Here is a 16,960-nt window from a genome sequence, read left to right on the forward strand (position 1 = left end):
ACCCAGAGTCAATGAACAGCAGACATGAGAAACTGATTGGTGAACACTTTATTGGCTCCAACAGAAGAGTCATCAAAAAATAAATCAATCACGGATCAACAGATTCTGTAGTTTGGCAACTCTTTCTCCGATAGAGCAAACCTGGGTTTGTCCTGTCGTCCTGAAGCTGCTTTTAACCTCATCTGCTTCAGCGGGACAAACATCCCTGCTTCAGTTCCCAGGAGCTGTGCATATTTCTGTCACAGGCAAACACGTCCAGAGACTTTCAGTACAGAGGAAAAGCAGCTCGTTTGTGCGTCAGCGTGGCCGACAGTGTTTGAGACACCAGGAGGGATTTGGAAGCAACCGTTAGAACCTGTTCTCTGCTATTCAGCTGTTTGACCGCTCCTGTAGTTACAGGACACATCTGCTGATACTCTTCATTTCACTGAAACTCTTTTCAAAAATCACTGAGCATCTTTTTCATTTCTGGAGCTTGAAGTCTTTCAGACACAGGGACAGACACATTTTTGGTTTTGAATCGATACTGAATGCCTGTATGAGCAGGTTTAACCAAAGCAACAGGTTCAGGCACTTCCTCTGGGTGGTTTTCCAGTGGGAAATATGTGAAATAAACCAAATTACAAAGAATAAGGAGAGCAGGACAAAGTGAACAGTGGATAGAGTGCAGAGTCCACGGTGACACAGAGCGTTGTGTTAGAGACAAAGACCAGGACAGAGTCTACGATGAAAAAGCAGCAGAGGTTTTTACAGTTCATACGTCGTCTCCAACGGTCAGTCAGATGCTTCACAGTATTGCTCGCAGGAAAACGTTGCATAATCAGTCGATCGTCCTGAATTATCCCAAATGCTTCGATTAAAAAAAAAAAAAAAAAAAAAAAATCACGAGCTGCTTCTGTGCATGAGCAAATTCATGTTTTTACATGAGACGTTTCTGTGGAAGCTCCTTCCCGACAAGAAAAGAAAAAAAGTCAGTCAGAAATGAAAATAATTTAAATACCTGTTGGAGACATAATGAGATTAAGTCTAAATTATTTAGATATGAAGTCAAAAATCAAACATCACATCTATGATGTACATTAAAAATATAAATAAATGTTCTCAGAGAAAATCAAAATGATCTTTACTGTCGGAATCACTAGATAACAAATCTAACCAAAGACTTCAGGTTTATAATTCTACTAAATTATAATTAGATGCTAAATGAAAACTGTTTTACTGAAGCCAAAGTTCTGTAACAGAAACTTTTCCCCATAGAGACTGAAGTTAGACGACAAATGCCGAGTCAGAATAATACTCTGGGGTGACACATTTTCAGTCCTAGTTTCTTTTAATCATTCCTAACTTTTTTGGCAGAAATGAGCTTCCACGTTTCTTTCAGGATGGAATGAGGATCAAAAAAGGAAAAAAACTAAACTTAGGGACTTTATTACATCGTTTAACATCTTCGTCCCGTATCTACACTTTGTTCCACTGTCTGAAATTTGATTCCACCCAAAAGTAAAAGTTATAAGTGTCAGTCATATTTTGACAAAACTAAAATATTATTTAAGGATGATCATCACATCATGACGTAGCTCCAGACGTCCTATCTACACCTGACCAGGTAACAAGTAAACCGCAGCGTGAGTTAACACAGAGAACATCAGATGTAATGGAGGAAAATAAAAATCTGAGGGGGGCAGGTCCACGTAGAGTCGAGGCTGTAACGTTTCACTTCAAACTTCAAATCAACCATCTGCTCATCGACACATTGGAAAAAGAAAACCGCTGCCACATGTCAGCCCTTGATTTGTCCGTTCTGTGGCAGCAAACCAAAAAATCTAGTTTTCAAAAGGGGCTTTAACGTAAAGGCTCGACGAGAATAAAGCTTTTACTTCACGTCCTACACAAGAGGAGTTTCAGGATGGTTAAACCAAATGTTCCCAGGCAGCCCGTTCCACAAACTCCTCCACGGTGCGGCTCTGAAATCGAGCTCCTTCACGTCTCGAGTCCACGTGGACAGCTCGTCCCGTTTCGTCCGGAGAGATTAATCCGTCCACTCACCTTCTGTCTGGTTCCCTGACTCAGACTGGGCTTCGTTATTGTTTAAGTGCAAAAGCAGCTCCTATGCTAAGTTCCTTTTTGTTGTTGTTATTAGGTGGCAACCCCTTTCTGTGCAGAGTCCGTTCAGTCCCAGGGAACTTCCAGTTTTCTTTGCTACAGCTTTGCTCTCTGAAAGAACGCCTGCACAGAGAAAGGAGGTATCAGCCGAGCACACCCACACCCACACCCACACCCACACACACACACACACACACACACCCACACACACACACACCACCAGCCCCAAAACACACGTGGCAACAAATCCACACAAACCTTAATGTAGTTTTTCAGGACTTTGACGTCGGGCTGCTGAAGCACCTGACACAGCTCCTGTTGGGTCAGGACACAACACCGGGAACAGTTACACACTGCCGTCAACACGTTAACAAGAACACAGCACATTACAAACAGGGACGCCTTTAGACTGCGGACTGTTACGAAGCTTCTCCCCAGGTGGGACTGTGAGGCAACTGGAATTAAAATGACACGTGGAGCAAAGACGAGCAGTAAAATAACCCAAACCTAATCTGTTCTCTGTGTAAAGGAAGTGAAAACATTCCAACAAGCAGCACGTTCAGTTTACCTGTGAGATTTCTGGTGACACCTGAAGTGAGGGCAGATACTCCTGCTGCAGGAACTGAATGAACTCTGGTCCCTAAGACAAAAGATTACACAGCTGTTTACACTGAACCATGAAAAAACCAAATTCCTCCACTAATTCCAGGAAAACCACTTTTACCCGTTTGTGATGAATCATTTTCAGAGTGACAGCACACTCGGACAGCGTCTAGAAAACAAACAGCAGCACTGAAGGGTGTGGGAAACGTCAAAAACCTGTGTTTTTTGGATGGAGTCTGGCACAGAAACTCACCAGGACTGTCTGAGCGTCAGAGAGGTCAAAGGTCGGCTTGAGGGGAGCCAAGAAACATGCGGGGACGATGTGTTTGTAGATGAAGTCTGGGAAGCCCACCATGCCGTCTTTACCACCTGCAGAGCGGATCACAGCACCATCGATAAGGAATAAAGAAGAACAAACGGGACAAAGCAGTTTGAGGCTCCTGATGCGTCTCTCACCCCACAGCTCCACCAGCTTGGACAGGATGATGAAGCAGGTTTTCTGAGCAATGGGGTCGGGGAAATCCACGGCTCCCTGGATGATGGTGAACAAAACTCGCTCGATGTTTTCTGCTCCTGGAAACAAAACCAACGTTCCCACGGTCAGGTGAGTCCAGTTTTACACAGCTGAGCTCATAACAGACGACCTGAAAACAGCCTGACAGATGTTGAGGCTGATACCACTCTCACATCTGTACAGGAAATACAAGGCTAGAGCCGGCAGCCCCTCACCGAGTAACATGGCAGACCTGACATTGTAAAACACAACAAATTCAACAAACAACAACATGGAGGTTTCAGGTTTTACAGACGTCTCCCAGTCCAAAATCACACACACACACCAGGACTTCTACAGTTCCGGTGACGGAGCTCCACATGAACAGAACTCACCCTGATTGGCCATCACCTCATTCATGCCACTTCCTGTGATGGTCTGGATGAAGCTGAAGTAGCTCCTCCTCAGCATCTGGTTCTCCAGAGCCGCCGTCTGGTCGTTGTCCTCCGCCGGCCGGGCCAGCACCTCGAAGATGGCCACCACCAAGGGCATGAAGACCTGCTGCAGGAAGGGAGACACCTGCCGCTGCCATGGCAACGGGAGAAAAAGCTTGTTTATCACCTGTGGCCTTTCTTCAGATGGTTATGGTTTCTGTGTATGCAGTTCTGGTTTTGAGGGGAACCCAGGTAACTGTTATGACTGAAAACCTGCGGCCCTCAGTGGGACCAATACACCCTGAAACACGTACCTTGAACTTGGCGGTGATCTGGCTGATGAGTGGGATGAACTCCTGCAGGTCTTTGGCCTCGCAGTCCTTCAGCATGTGCTCGGAGGCGGCGGGGATGAAGGGCAGCACCTCCTCCTCCAGGCAGATGATCATCCTGTGCAGAAAAGAGCGGACCGAGCTGCGTAGCACCACCCGCTGGACGGGGCAGCTCAGCGCAGGCAGGAAGGTCTGCAGACAGTCTCTGTAGACCTCCGTGCAGCCGCACTGCTTCACCGTCTGCTTGTTGCTGAACGCCTTGCTGGTCCGACTGCAAACAGAGGAGGGCGGCGCCCGTTTCTATACTGACACTGTGGTAAAAATGACCTGCTGGTTTTATGATTCACAAATCATTTAAGGATCTAAAATCGGCAAACTAAACTTCCACACATGACCACCAGCCTCACCTGGCGAAGCCAACAGCGTGGCTCAGGCAGTCTGCGAGAGCCGCCTGCCTCTCCTCCTCCGACTCCTGCAGCAGTTTGGCGAGCAGCAGGCGGAAAGCGTCCATCAGCGGCGTCAGCAGACTCCTCATCAACACCTGCTTCCTCTCTACAGGAGTCTCTCCGTTCACTATCAGGACGCCCGCCGTCTCAAACATGAAGAGCTGGTCGTCGTTGGTCAGCAGCGCCGGGAAGCCATTTTCCTGAATGAAACACAAGAGAACAGAGAACAGATGAATTTGTACTGATTCCAGTCAGCGAGCAACATGGACCAAGGTTTACGTCACTTTGTTGCTACTTACAGGAGGAGCCAGTTCCAGCAGGTCCTGGATCCTGGTCAGGATGTCCTCGATGAAGGCGTTCATGTGTTTACTGTCAACACACAGGTAAACTGTTGAAACCGGGTTTGATCTGACACTACTAGAAGATGTCCAGTTAAGATCTTAGACTGTAACATCTTCACAGTAACAAAGTTTTGCTCTTGTTTGCAGACATGAGGTGTTTGTCATTTAGCACTGGCACGGGGAAACGACTGAAGCTGGACTCACTGCAGAGTTTTGATGAATCTGGAGAAGAGGTAGGCCACTCTGCTGCGGACCTTCGGGCTGTTGTGTCTCAGTCCTCTTTGGTCCAGAAACGCCATCTGACAGTGATCACAGCACTCAGGTTGGTGAAGAACACACGTCTCACACGTGTTGTTCTTCTTTGTCAAAATGCATCTTACTCACCAGAACATTGGGGATGTACTGAGGCTCCACGATGAAGAATTTATCATATCGAACGACTGTTTCAAAGAACTCCAGAGCCACCGAGGTGTGCTGGTAGCTGCTGACGCCGCACGACACCAGCTGGGGATTCAGATTCAAAAAGACATAAGCAGTGAAGATGCAGTACCAAACAGTACGAACATTCAGATACTGCAGAAAACAAGAGCGGAGTCATGTGAGTCATGAGTGATGGAGACCGACCGTCCTCATCATGTCCTGCAGCGCGCTCGTCTTCACCGTGTCTCCGGAGAAATGAGCGCCGTGAGACGCCGGCAGGGCCTCGCCCAGCATGTACAGCAGCCTGATGGCCACCTCCACCTCCATGAACGGAGCCGTCTGCCAGTTCCTGACAGAAGCAGAGGTAACAGGTCATTACAGAGCCCTGTCCAGGCCTCCAAACTGCCACTAACATTCTCCACAGCTGATCCGCATCAGACTCTGGACCTTCTGTTGGTGATGGAGCGGGCTCTTACCGCATTGTGTTGGTGAAGACTCTGCGCACAGCTTCCAGCAGCAGCTCAGGAGAAACCTGAGCCAGACGATCCAACAGCATCTTCAGCTGCTTCCTGTACTCCACGAACATGGCCTCGTCCTCACCCTGACCAACACAAACCAGCGAGGTCTTTCAGTCTGCAGCTCTTGAGTGTGAAACTGGACCAGCAGCCGTGAAAGATGAGACTCACCTCGTTTTCAAAGTTGTACTCATCGTCGTATGTCAGTTTCTTCATCACAGCAAGCATGACGGCCTGAGGAGAGAAGGCAGACTGTCCCCAACGTTTCCTCACAAAGACTAACGTGCTATTTGAGACTATTTTAACATTTTCAAACTCACCTCTATGTTTGTTTTCTGCTGGTCAGTCAGCTGAGGAAGCTACGCAAACAAAAATACACATGGTAACAATAGTTCTACCATCAAATAAAAGCAACACACAGCTTCATGTTTCTACAAACCAATCTGATACAGTCCTGAAGTGGCCCCTCACCTGTTTGAGGACGTGCAGATACTCGTAGCAGAAACCGACGACATTGGTCGAGATGTCGTCGTCCTCGTGCACCAGCAGCTTCAGAAGCAGCGGCACTTTGGCCTCCACGGCCTGCAGGGTCTCAGCGGTGTCTTTAACATTGCCGGTTTTGGCCAGCTTGGTCCAGCTGAGCAGCAGACTCTGGCCCATCCCGTTCACCAGCCGGGCGAACTTGGCCAGGAAGTCCACATCCTCCTCCTGATGGGACAGGAAGAGGAAAAGCATGTGACCTTGTGGCTTTTACCTCCGGTACTGCAGAGGTGTGCACAAAGACTGGGTCCACACTGCATATGACACAGATCCTAGTCTCTCAACTAATGAAATTTAATAAAAAAATGAAATGACACCAGACTGTACGACGACATGAAACACTGTGGTCTTTGGTCTTACTATTATTAGAATATTATTAGTACTGAGGAGTTTTATCCACTTTTCCTTACACAAAAACTGATGTGATTAAATGAGACCATTAATAATTTGCTGCTGCTTTCATGTTATTACACAGAACCAGTCTCATCTGGTTTAGTTTTCCTGACTCGTACCTGCTCCACATTAAAGAACCCAGCAGACTGCAGCACTTGGCACAGAGACTCCACCAGCTTGGTTTTATCCACGGGGTCCATCCCTTTGTTGACGATTTCAAACAGGCAGTCGCAGGCCTCCTCTCTGAGCTCCTCCACAGACATCTGGCTCAGCAGCAGGTTCACAAACCTGAGGACACACACACCTGACATGAGCGACAGGTACGACAGAAAACTGCCCCTTCCTGTCGGCTAAAGGAGTTGAAACAGACAAAAACTACAGGAAGCATCTGAAAGCATCACAGAACATGAGCTGTCATTTTTTATAATAGGAAAAATATTTCCTAAATTTGCTCCTCTCACAGCCGGTCCCTCATGTTTGGCCACTAACCGGTCGTTGGCGATGAGGTTGAGGTCGATCCATGACACGTAGGCTCCGACCACCTCCAGGCACTGACACGTGATCTCAGGATGGGACTGCTGGTATGTCTGCAGGATCTGGAACCAGGACTCCACCAGGCTAGGGATGCACTGCTCCCGCATGGTGTCTTTGATTAAAGTGTTTCTACGAGTCTCCTGAAGGAAAGACAAGAATTGAACAACCACAGTCTGTAAGTTTAAGCTTCAAAACATGTACATAATCAATTTCAACAGTCAGAACTTGTGACCTTTATTTTTTTATCACTGAACAAACTGATTCCCACCACAGCCCCCTGACATCCACTGTAAACTTTCAATTCCTGGATGTTCTTCTTGGAAATTCAGCTCTTTGAATTCCCTGATATTCCAGAAATTCCAGGAGCAGCGAGAATCCTGTGAGGAGAAGACGTATGTCTCACCTCAGGTGTGTGCAGGATGTCTCTGTCGACCACCTCGGCGTCGATGGCCATCAGCGTCCTCAGGTAGATGTCGACTCCGTGCGGGCTGAGACCCACCAGAGACAGGAGGTCGAAGAAGAACTTGGGCCACAGAGTCAGATACTCCATGACAAAGGTGAGGGCAAACACCTGAGCCGCCTTGTTCCTGATGAAGGGCTTCTCAGGCTGAGCGTTCATCAGCTGCAGCCAATGAGAGGAGAGAAAACACCATCAGCAGTCCAGACACAGCAGCTCAATAAAGTCACTTTTCTATTCTATTGCTGTTACTTAGTCCTATAATCCGTAGAAACAAGATGCTGTGTCTGTGGCGTCTGTGGGGTAACAATAAGTTCTGAAAATTAGTTGGTGCAGATGTTCTTTTTTTTAAATTGCTGCAAATGAAGTTACATGTGAGGGCAGTGTAATAAACGAAACGCAGGAAATGGAAACACTCATGCACTCGAGTAGAGACCAGCAGCAGTAAACTAACAACGTGTCGTACTGTACCTGACACTGGAGCCACTTCATTAGAGTCTCTCTGATGAGCTGCTGCTGAACAGCACTCAGACCAGCATGTCTGCAACACACACAGTCAAACAGATCAACAGTGGACACGCACAGTCCGATCAGGAAGAAACTATAAAAGGACGGAGTGTCCTGGTTACCTGAACTTGATCTGATGCTCCAGAACTTGGAAGCAGAAGAACTTCACATGGTCGTCACTAAAATAACGGACATAAAGAACCTTTAAAGGCATCTGAACCAATGAAAGAGCAGCAAATAAGACAGACGCTAACCCCAGACAGAGAGCACGGAAAACTGCCTGCTACCATTTCTTACAGCTCAAAGTGAGATGTCTGAATAAAAAGAGATTATTTTATTATGAAGGCTGGGCTGTGGAGGTGAAACTCACTTGTAGATCCCTTTAGCCAGCGCCTCTGCACACACCTCCCAGGCGTCCTGAGACTCCTTCAGCTGCTCAAAGTATGCCATGGCCTGAGGAGACAGACATCAACATCATCTCCTCTTAAACAGTACAAGTGAAACACTCACTTTAACGTTTCAATTACAGGTTTATCGGCTCATGATATTTGTAAAACAATATTTATAAACCAGATACATTTATTTTTACATTACCAAGAAAAAAAAAACAGAAGCTAATTGTGCCATACAGCAAATTAAAAAAACTGAACATTGTGCACATAGTGGGACTAAAATAGCCCTGATTAAATATCTGGTTTTATTTTTAGGGTTTTATTTCCAAGAGGTTTCCTGGACAGAACAGTATGATCTGGTGCTAATTATAGGACTTACAGCAACAGCGTTCAGTTTTTCTGAATATTGAATAATGAATATTTCCTTGAGTTTAATCAAATGGTATTTGAAGTATTCTTCTGAATTTCTTCAGATTTGTTTTTTCCAGGGTTATTTTCATAAAAATTATTATATGGACTGAAAGTTAAAAGTTTTACTAGAATTTGAAAAGAACTCTTTGCCTTTTTGCAAACTCAAACTGTCTCACCCGTGGTCGTGGACGATTTAACAAAGGTGCCGTTTAACGTTCATCCTGCACTGAACAACCAAACCGGACGAGCTCTGATGATCTTATTCACAAGGCACTAACGTCAAAGAGCGTGTGTGTTGTTTAACCTGTGTTTGTGTACATTACAGCAGGTCATAAAAAGTCCTGCTGCATCTGTGACCCCCAGGCCCTGTTTACACTGTAACTATGGAATCACTGCATCGCTGCTGACACTGATGTCCCAACATGCCGATTAGGAGGAAAAACTGAAGTTTTAAGGACCTTTGCATTGCTTACAAAAAATACACAAATACAAAATTCAGATTTGAGGAATATTAAGGAAATATTAAGGACTGTAGACTACACCCAGGGTGACCGTCTTCCTACAGCTGCTGCTGCAACAGTGTAATGACAGAGCCTGAAGCTAACGCAGCAGCATGACAGGCGGCGCGTCCTACCCTCTGCCTGTAGCGGGCGTCGGCGTTCGGGTTGAGCCCCAGCAGGGCCTGCTCGTCCATGACTGCTGCGACAGACTGGCAGGCCATTCGTGGGTTAGCTTTCCTCCAAGGCAGGTGCACTCCTCTCTGCTGCAGTCAGGCAGGTTTTTCTCATCTGGGACAAAGAACGATAACCCGATGTGACACATCCAGTGAGCATTTACATTATCAGCCAAAATACACATAGTCAAATATATAGTCAAAACGATAGTAAACTTAATATCATTTAATATCTGGTTTACACGTCACAGGTTAGTCCATAGTTAGAAATAATCAAAAAAATCATCAAAACAAAGTGCTGAACATCTTCAAATGTCTGCTCTGTTGGACCAAAACTCCTCAATACTCTTTACAATGACATGCGACTAAGACGAGAAGCAAATCTTCATATAATGAAGGCTCAAGTAGGTAAATATGTGGTATTTCATCACATTTAGTATCATTTGGTTGGCAGAATAGTTAATCTTATGTCTAGCAGTGCCTTCATCTCTAATATACCCCAATATATCCCACCACCACCACCTTTATATATATACCATAATAATCCTAATATATCCCATCACCAACACCGTTATGATCCTATTTTGATTCTATTTTTTATTGTTTTTACTATAATAATCTAATATATCCCATCACCAATACCGTTTGGTTCTATTTTTATTCTATTTTGTTGTTTTTACCATAATAATCCTAATATATCCCATCACCAACACTATTTTGATTCTATTTTTGTTGTTTTTACCATAATAATCCTAATATATCCCATCACCAACACCGTTTTGATCCTATTTTGATGTTATTTTTATTGTTTTTACCATAATAATCCTAATATATCCCATCACCAACACCGTTTTGATCCTATTTTGATGTTATTTTTATTGTTTTTAGAATAATAACCTGACAGCTCCGCCTACATGATGCAACCCAGAGTCAACCCAGCATCTCCTGAACGTGTAGGCGGTGAATTATCGCCATAGTGTCCCGGTGTTGGACGGGATCATCCGAACATAATCAATATTACATGACATTATATGATATGATATGTTATTAGCCACATGCTAACTTCACTCCCATACAGAATAGCTGACGGTGCTAACTCCAGCTAGCTGCCGTTAGCCGAGGGTTAGCTTCTTAGCTCGCCTCCTGGACTCTAACCCTGACTCCGTGGCAAACACCTGAACCCGGTCCCTGTCGACAGGGTTTAGTAGCAGCCACAGCGCCGGGGTGGGACGAGCGGGGCAGTTTATCGGTTTCCTGCCCGTTTAACGCGGCTCGGTAACGGTACCTGCTGCTGCCTCGGCGCCTCCTCGCCGCGGTGAAAACCTCACGGTTTGTTCGCAGGCGAGGCGCCTTGAAAACACTGACATTCGCGGCAAAGCTCACCTTAGTCAAAACCTAATCATCCGGTGTGTTTACTCCCGCTCCCGCTCTCGGTAAGTCATTACGGAGCCGCGGCGAAGCCTCCAGAAACGCGTCGCATGTCGGTTGGACTCAGGCGGCGGTGCGGCGTGTCCGCTCGGTTAGCATCCGGGTCACGACTCAGGAAGAGATTCCGCCGCAGCGCGACACGAAAACGCACTTTAATGATAATCAGAATTAATGTTTTTATCTTTATTGTGCACAGTTAAAATACAAAAGAGACAAAAAGACGTTTTATTTGAGGAAATGTTTGATATTTGTTAGCTACTAATGCTACCTGAAGTTAGTTTCCCATTGGCGTCGTAATAATTTCATCCAGGTATTAAAAGAAAAAGTCAATTTAAAACATATGTTCACATTTAAAACCATTATTTTAGGCTGTTTATACTAATTAGACACGCTATATATGTTGAACAAGCATTTAGTTTGGGTGTATTTGGTTAGTTACTTATTTTATTCACGTTACTATTTCAATACGTGTAGAATTACTATTCACTTCATGGACTCTAGAAATGAACAAATATTTGCCAAATAAATAACATCTATGGTTTTGATGCCCTTAAAACTTGTTGACATTTTAATACAGTTTATTCCAACAGCTTCTTATCTGTTTCTCTTCCTCTTAACTTGTCTGTGCCTGCTTTAAAGTGGCAAATCAAATTATAGATAATTAGATTTATTGTCAGTCATTTTTATTATTAGCAGTAGTAGTAGTAGCAATATTATCATATTATTATTATTATTATTATTATTATTATTATTATAGAAATTCTCGTGTTTTCTTTTTTCAGACATAAGTTGTAAAATAAAATATATAATTATTATATAATATATAATAAAAAAATATTTTTTAAAAAAAAGGCCGAACCGTCTGCCAGACCGGGCAAGACTCGATCCGGGTCCCTGCTGGTCCGGGTCGCGCTCCCTCACAGGCCCCGCCCCTTTGCATCCATTTGACGTGGGCAGGCTCCGCCTCTTTTCTTCCTCTTCTACCCGGGTATTGAGCGAGAGACACCATGAAGGCGTCCGGCACAGTACGTACAAGTCCTTATTTACCCGTTTCAGCTCCGGTTAGACGGCCCCACGAACGGATCCAACCGTATAACGGTTTATTCGTCTGATCCGGATCGTAGCGGGTCAAAAATGTCGCGTTAAAGCAGGAACTTTAGTCCTTTTCTTCCCGGTGCTGTTGTGGCTACAACATGGCGTCCGTGGCACCATGTGGACGGCTGCAGCAGGACGGTGTGTGTGCGTTTGAGAGCGATGTGTTCGGCGACAAAGATGAATTTACACAAGACGACACGTCCCAACTCCTGAGAGGCGACTAGTGATTAGTTAGTGCACCACATTATCTGTTCAGTTAGCCAACTGTTAGCCACGGCTAACGTTAGCCGCTAAAGAGCCTGGTCTGGACGCGTCCATTTAAGGTTTTCTCAGGTTCAGACACGAGCTGGGACAGACTCCTAGATCTCATGTTACCAGGCCAGAACTTCCTGTTTGATTTGTGTAAATACTGAACCAATGGTCGATCCAAATGCTGAGGTGAGCAGCGAAGAAGAAACAGAGCTGTTCAGGCAAACCCAAGGAACGTGAAGTGTCACATGACCAGGTTCATGAAATAAACCACAGCACCTGAAATAAAAACGGGCCACAACAGACCCACATGTGCACCCAAACCCAAAGGTCCTATCTTCCAGTGGTATGACTTTGTCTGGTGTGCAGACAGAAACTGATCCTTGTCGCCTTTCTCTGCTGCTGCAGTGCCTTTGAAAGTGAATTCAAGGGTCAACAGATGCTGCGTTCAAGCGCCTTGTTGTGTGTGTTTCTATGTATTTCCCCTGTCCTGACCCATGTTGTCTTTTCTGCACACAGCTTAAGGAGTACAAAGTCGTGGGCCGTCTGCTGCCCTCTTCCAAAAACCCGATCCCCCCTCTGTACCGAATGAGGATCTTCGCCCCCAACCATGTGGTGGCAAAATCTCGCTTCTGGTACTTCGTCTCCCAGCTGAGGAAGATGAAGAAGGCGTCTGGGGAGATAGTCTATTGCGGCCTGGTACGTCTCTGGACCCTGAGCCGACACTGATCCCACAGGGTCTCGCTGTACATCGGTAGAAATCAATTCATAAAAAGAGGAACATGATATTGACTTATTCAAAATAACCATTTAATAAGACGGTTCCTTTAGGACCTTTAGGATTTGGACACTATCTGCAGTTAAATATAATTTTTTTGTTTTGTTTTAAGACAAAGGTTCATTCGTTGATTTGCCGTGTCACAGAGCAGTCTGTCAATCTGCTCTCACTAGAGGAAAATATCACTATTCAAATTTTTGGTTTTATCTAATCAACAGCCCAAAACTCAAAGATGATCAGTTTAACATCAGTGAAAATATTTAAGTGACCGATTAAAGTGTGTGGTCAAAATATTCCACTTGTCTAGTAGTCTGAGTATCTTCAAACGTGTAACAATATGAATGTGTCTGATATTTACTGGAGCACTTGGTTCTTTGTAGAACTCTGGTTCTTCACTGACTCTTTTTGTGTTGAATTCTGCAGGTCCATGAAAAGACCCCTCTGAAGGTGAAGAACTTCGGTATCTGGCTGCGTTACGACTCTCGCAGCGGCACCCACAACATGTACAGAGAGTATAGAGACCTGACCACCTCTGGAGCCGTCACTCAGTGCTGTGAGTGTCCACACGCTCAAAAACATTATTTCAACTTTCAATTACTTGAACAGACAAAAACTCAGCTAGTGACGAGGAAAACACAAAGCTTTTTACACTTTGTTTGAATGTGGAAAGTAGGAACGCCTGTTCCAAAGTAAAGGCTCTGTCCGAGGACCTGGATCTAGTTCTGAGTACAGTCAAAATCGGGGACCTGTTGATGTGAGGGTTCTAGTGGGAAGAGGTTGATTTCACAGGGAGCGTCCTCCAGTGTTGGTGCAGACACGTTTCTCCCTGACTTGAAAAATGAAAAGCTGCAGGAGAGTCAGACACGTTTCCTGCAGGACTGAGATTGAAGTGAGTTCAAACTGCAGCTTTAGGACTGATGCTGGTCCTGCTCTCAGCTGGGTGGAGGCTCATTAGCTGCAGTTTTTCTTCTAGTCCACATGAAATAAAACTGGGAGTAGGATCGATGTTTGATCACAGGTGTGAGTGTGACCACGTCATGTGTCTCCTGAGAGTGTAGAAATATGACCATGGCGTTGCTCTGAGCACACGCGGCTTCATGTCCATGATAAAGTCCACATGTTTGTTTTTTTTTCAGATCGTGACATGGGAGCTCGCCATCGTGCTCGTGCCCACTCCATCCAGATCATGAAGGTGCAGATCATCGCTGCCAACAAGTGTCGCAGACCTGCCATCAAGCAGTTCCACGTGAGTAGCTCTGGTAGCTTCCTGTCATGTCGGTGTGAGTGCAGCGGGTCTCTCTCTGGACTGGCTTCGTGTCTGTCAGCTCCAGATCTAAATCCCGCCAGACAAAATGCCAGATTCCTCTTCCAGATTTCCAGCCTCCGTCTTTAAACCTGGCGGTTCTGAAACTGGCGACAGATGATTAATAACTGCGGATTTGAAATGCGTTTGGTTGAACCCGTGCTGTTTAAAGATGATTCCTCTGTCTCCTCCTGCAGGACTCCAAGATCAAGTTCCCTCTGCCTCACAGGGTCCTGCGTCGCCAGCACAAACCCCGCTTCACCACCAAGAGACCAAACACCTTCTTCTAAAGCAGTTTTGTCATGTTGTGCGGGAAAAAATAAAGAGTCTAACAGAAACAGACTGAGTTCATTGAAATCCCAGAGCTGCAACACACAAAGTTAATGAGGGAGAGAAATAATTGTGGCACAGGCTCAGTGTCCTAACAGAAAACTAACGGGTTAGGAGTTGTGGTTGTTTGGTTTGTTACGGTAAACAGACTAAAAGTATTTAGTGATTATTTTCAAATGATCTTTTTGGAACATTGTCATAAGAGTCTGCAGAAGAATTCGAAGTTCAGTGACAGACATTTGGGTATAAGGAATAAAACCAGATTTAAAAGTGGTGGCCTGTTAAAAATGACCCTTGTCCAAGAACAAACCAAATCCAATGGCAACTTTACTGGACAAGCATTAAACCCATTTGGTTAATGGGATCAGATCAGATGTTATTAGTCAGATTTTACAGGTCAACACTGCAGGGATCCACACAGTTTAAAGAGGGTCCACCCAGTGATGTCCTTGTTTTCTGGACTTTGGAGAAAAGACAAAATGAAAAATGGTTTGTTTCTGTATCTGTCTGTTTGGTCAGCCCCCACTGACCTTTGACCTCTGGGTTGATGTTGGCTGCTGCTGTTCCACAGTCTGTCCACATGAGGGCAGCGTTCTCTGCTACGTGACGCTCAGTCAGTACATTGAGTGGACCCCCCCCCCCCCTCAAACCTGTATGAACACTGGTGTAAAATAACTGAGCTGGACTCTCTGGTGCTCTCTAAAGACTCTGCACCCCTTTGTTCTTCCTGCAGTCATGGATGGATCACTGAACAGGCCCAGAAGGTTGGAAGTAAAAAATGTTCCCAAACAGATAAAGAACAATCCCAAGTAGAACCCAACTGGCTAAACCATCTCCACAACCAGCAACACGCACCAACCCAAGAGGTGTGAAACGATCATCTGTCCATGGCTGCGGTTTGCAGGAAGTGAAAGGTCAGTCTGACATGATGTTCGAGCGGCATGCTTTGAACAGACTGGTGTTGGAGGTAACTGGGTGTGTGAGCAGTGGGTGGCTGCAGAAAGACCTCACTCAGTGATGGAAAACCTTGTCTTCAATGAGTCACAGTCATAAACATGTAAAATCATTACAGATACACCAAAGAAAGTCTGAGCTTACTTCACCCAGAGGTATGTGCAGCTCCCTCCAAACCAAACAGCAGAAAAATGGGACTCAAACCGGTGATTCTGATGCTAAATTAAATTCTAATATACAGACGCATGTTTATGAGCCGGATCCAACTATTAGCGCTCGCTCAGCAGCAACTTTTTCCATTATTTGTGAGCAGCTCCTTAAAGAGCACCTCTGACAGGAAACAGGTTATAGCTGCAGAAATCAGGTCCATACAAAGACGCTCAGTATATGCTGCTGATTTTTATTGTGGGAATTAAAAGACTGTTCAGAAACACAGTGAAACGTTCTCATGTTCTCAGCTCCCTGACTCCACTAAGAACATTAGTGCTTCCCAGCGGAGCTCATTGTGAACACGGTATCGGCAAGAACCCAGAGGCTGTTAAATAATACGGGCTGGTATAACCATTTGAAACACAGGAGACTTCCCCCTGCAGAAGAAAGACCAGGCCTGAGGTTGGTCCCACACACGAAATAAGACTGATGTGTTTTCAATCTAACACACAATCAGACATTGGCATTATTGTTGGTCTGCACGATTAGTCTGCATAGATTACAGTCTCAGTCTAATCTACTGTCCCCACTTGGACACCTGAGGGATTATGTCGTCTGTACAGAGACACAGAGGTCTGTTACTGTCGACACGATATCATCTCTGCGTGGACACCCAGGGGCCGATATCATCATCTCTCTGTTGAATTTATTGCAGGTGCCTGAACCATCATTGCTGGTTCATACTGGAGACTTTATCACTGTTTGACCCCGTACATGCTCTTATATAAGACGTCTGTGTGTCCACAGCCTCTGGAGGATGATCTGGGATCAGTGCCTCTGCATGTCCTCTGTGATGATGACTTTGTGTAGGGGGGTTTCACACAGAGGGGGAGTCTTCCAGCTTTGAGGGCTGGACCCGACCACAGTCTGGTCTCAGCTTCTGCCAGGTTTACTGTTCTGTGGCCTGGGCCGAAGGCTTGAGGCGACCGGGAGGATTTGTGGATCCCCGGCCTTCCAAGAACTCGCCACGGGCTCCGAGCAGCGAAGCCTCAAGCCACAGGGCTGTTAGTGTCGGGGCTTCA

General features: G+C 45.6%; 2 protein-coding genes and 1 non-coding gene across 4 annotated transcripts; 2 read left to right on the forward strand and 1 right to left on the reverse strand.

The window, feature by feature from the left end:
* Positions 1 to 29: 29 nt before the first annotated feature.
* Positions 30 to 11,114, reverse strand: xpot (exportin, tRNA (nuclear export receptor for tRNAs)). 2 transcript variants are annotated; one of them, XM_026327117.1, is made up of 25 exons: positions 10,975 to 11,114; positions 9,553 to 9,706; positions 8,486 to 8,568; positions 8,238 to 8,294; positions 8,080 to 8,149; positions 7,555 to 7,773; positions 7,107 to 7,291; positions 6,737 to 6,905; positions 6,156 to 6,392; positions 6,005 to 6,043; positions 5,856 to 5,918; positions 5,646 to 5,770; positions 5,374 to 5,518; positions 5,134 to 5,253; positions 4,954 to 5,048; positions 4,708 to 4,777; positions 4,370 to 4,608; positions 3,948 to 4,233; positions 3,595 to 3,784; positions 3,163 to 3,279; positions 2,960 to 3,075; positions 2,828 to 2,875; positions 2,672 to 2,743; positions 2,362 to 2,418; positions 30 to 2,226 (listed from the first exon to the last, which is right to left on the reverse strand). In XM_026327117.1, the coding sequence occupies exons 2-25, from the start codon at positions 9,637 to 9,639 to the stop codon at positions 2,200 to 2,202; spliced, it is 2,916 nt and encodes a 971-aa protein (XP_026182902.1). In that variant the 5' UTR covers positions 9,640 to 9,706; positions 10,975 to 11,114; the 3' UTR covers positions 30 to 2,199. The 2 variants fall into 2 exon arrangements, with proteins under 2 accessions (XP_026182902.1, XP_026182901.1); XM_026327116.1 differs by having other exon boundaries at positions 30 to 2,260; positions 2,317 to 2,418.
* An 800-nt stretch (positions 11,115 to 11,914) lies between these two features.
* rpl18a (ribosomal protein L18a) lies at positions 11,915 to 14,782 on the forward strand. Its single transcript, XM_026326315.1, has 5 exons — positions 11,915 to 12,044; positions 12,883 to 13,062; positions 13,565 to 13,694; positions 14,278 to 14,387; positions 14,642 to 14,782. The coding sequence occupies exons 1-5, from the start codon at positions 12,027 to 12,029 to the stop codon at positions 14,732 to 14,734; spliced, it is 531 nt and encodes a 176-aa protein (XP_026182100.1). The 5' UTR covers positions 11,915 to 12,026; the 3' UTR covers positions 14,735 to 14,782.
* On the forward strand, positions 12,675 to 12,804 carry LOC113142447 (small nucleolar RNA SNORA68). The gene has a single exon (XR_003296957.1). It is a non-coding gene; the product is annotated as a small nucleolar RNA SNORA68 (small nucleolar RNA).
* Positions 14,783 to 16,960: the final 2,178 nt, after the last annotated feature.

Source organism: Mastacembelus armatus, chromosome 23 (genome assembly GCF_900324485.2).
Source record: "Mastacembelus armatus chromosome 23, fMasArm1.2, whole genome shotgun sequence".
Classification (NCBI taxonomy): Eukaryota; Metazoa; Chordata; class Actinopteri; order Synbranchiformes; family Mastacembelidae; genus Mastacembelus; species Mastacembelus armatus.

Coding starts and splice junctions, on each gene's coding strand:
- xpot (XM_026327116.1), bottom strand. CDS start 9,639: ATGGCCTGCCAGTCTGTCGCAGCAGTCATGGACGAGCAGGCCCTGCTG. Junction 4,778..4,953: donor AGATTCATCAAAACTCTGCA/GTGAGTCCAGCT, acceptor GTGTGTTGACAG/TAAACACATGAACGCCTTCA. Junction 4,609..4,707: donor TGCTGGAACTGGCTCCTCCT/GTAAGTAGCAAC, acceptor TGTTTCATTCAG/GAAAATGGCTTCCCGGCGCT.
- rpl18a (XM_026326315.1), top strand. Junction 13,063..13,564: donor AGATAGTCTATTGCGGCCTG/GTACGTCTCTGG, acceptor TGAATTCTGCAG/GTCCATGAAAAGACCCCTCT. Junction 13,695..14,277: donor TGGAGCCGTCACTCAGTGCT/GTGAGTGTCCAC, acceptor TTTTTTTTTCAG/ATCGTGACATGGGAGCTCGC.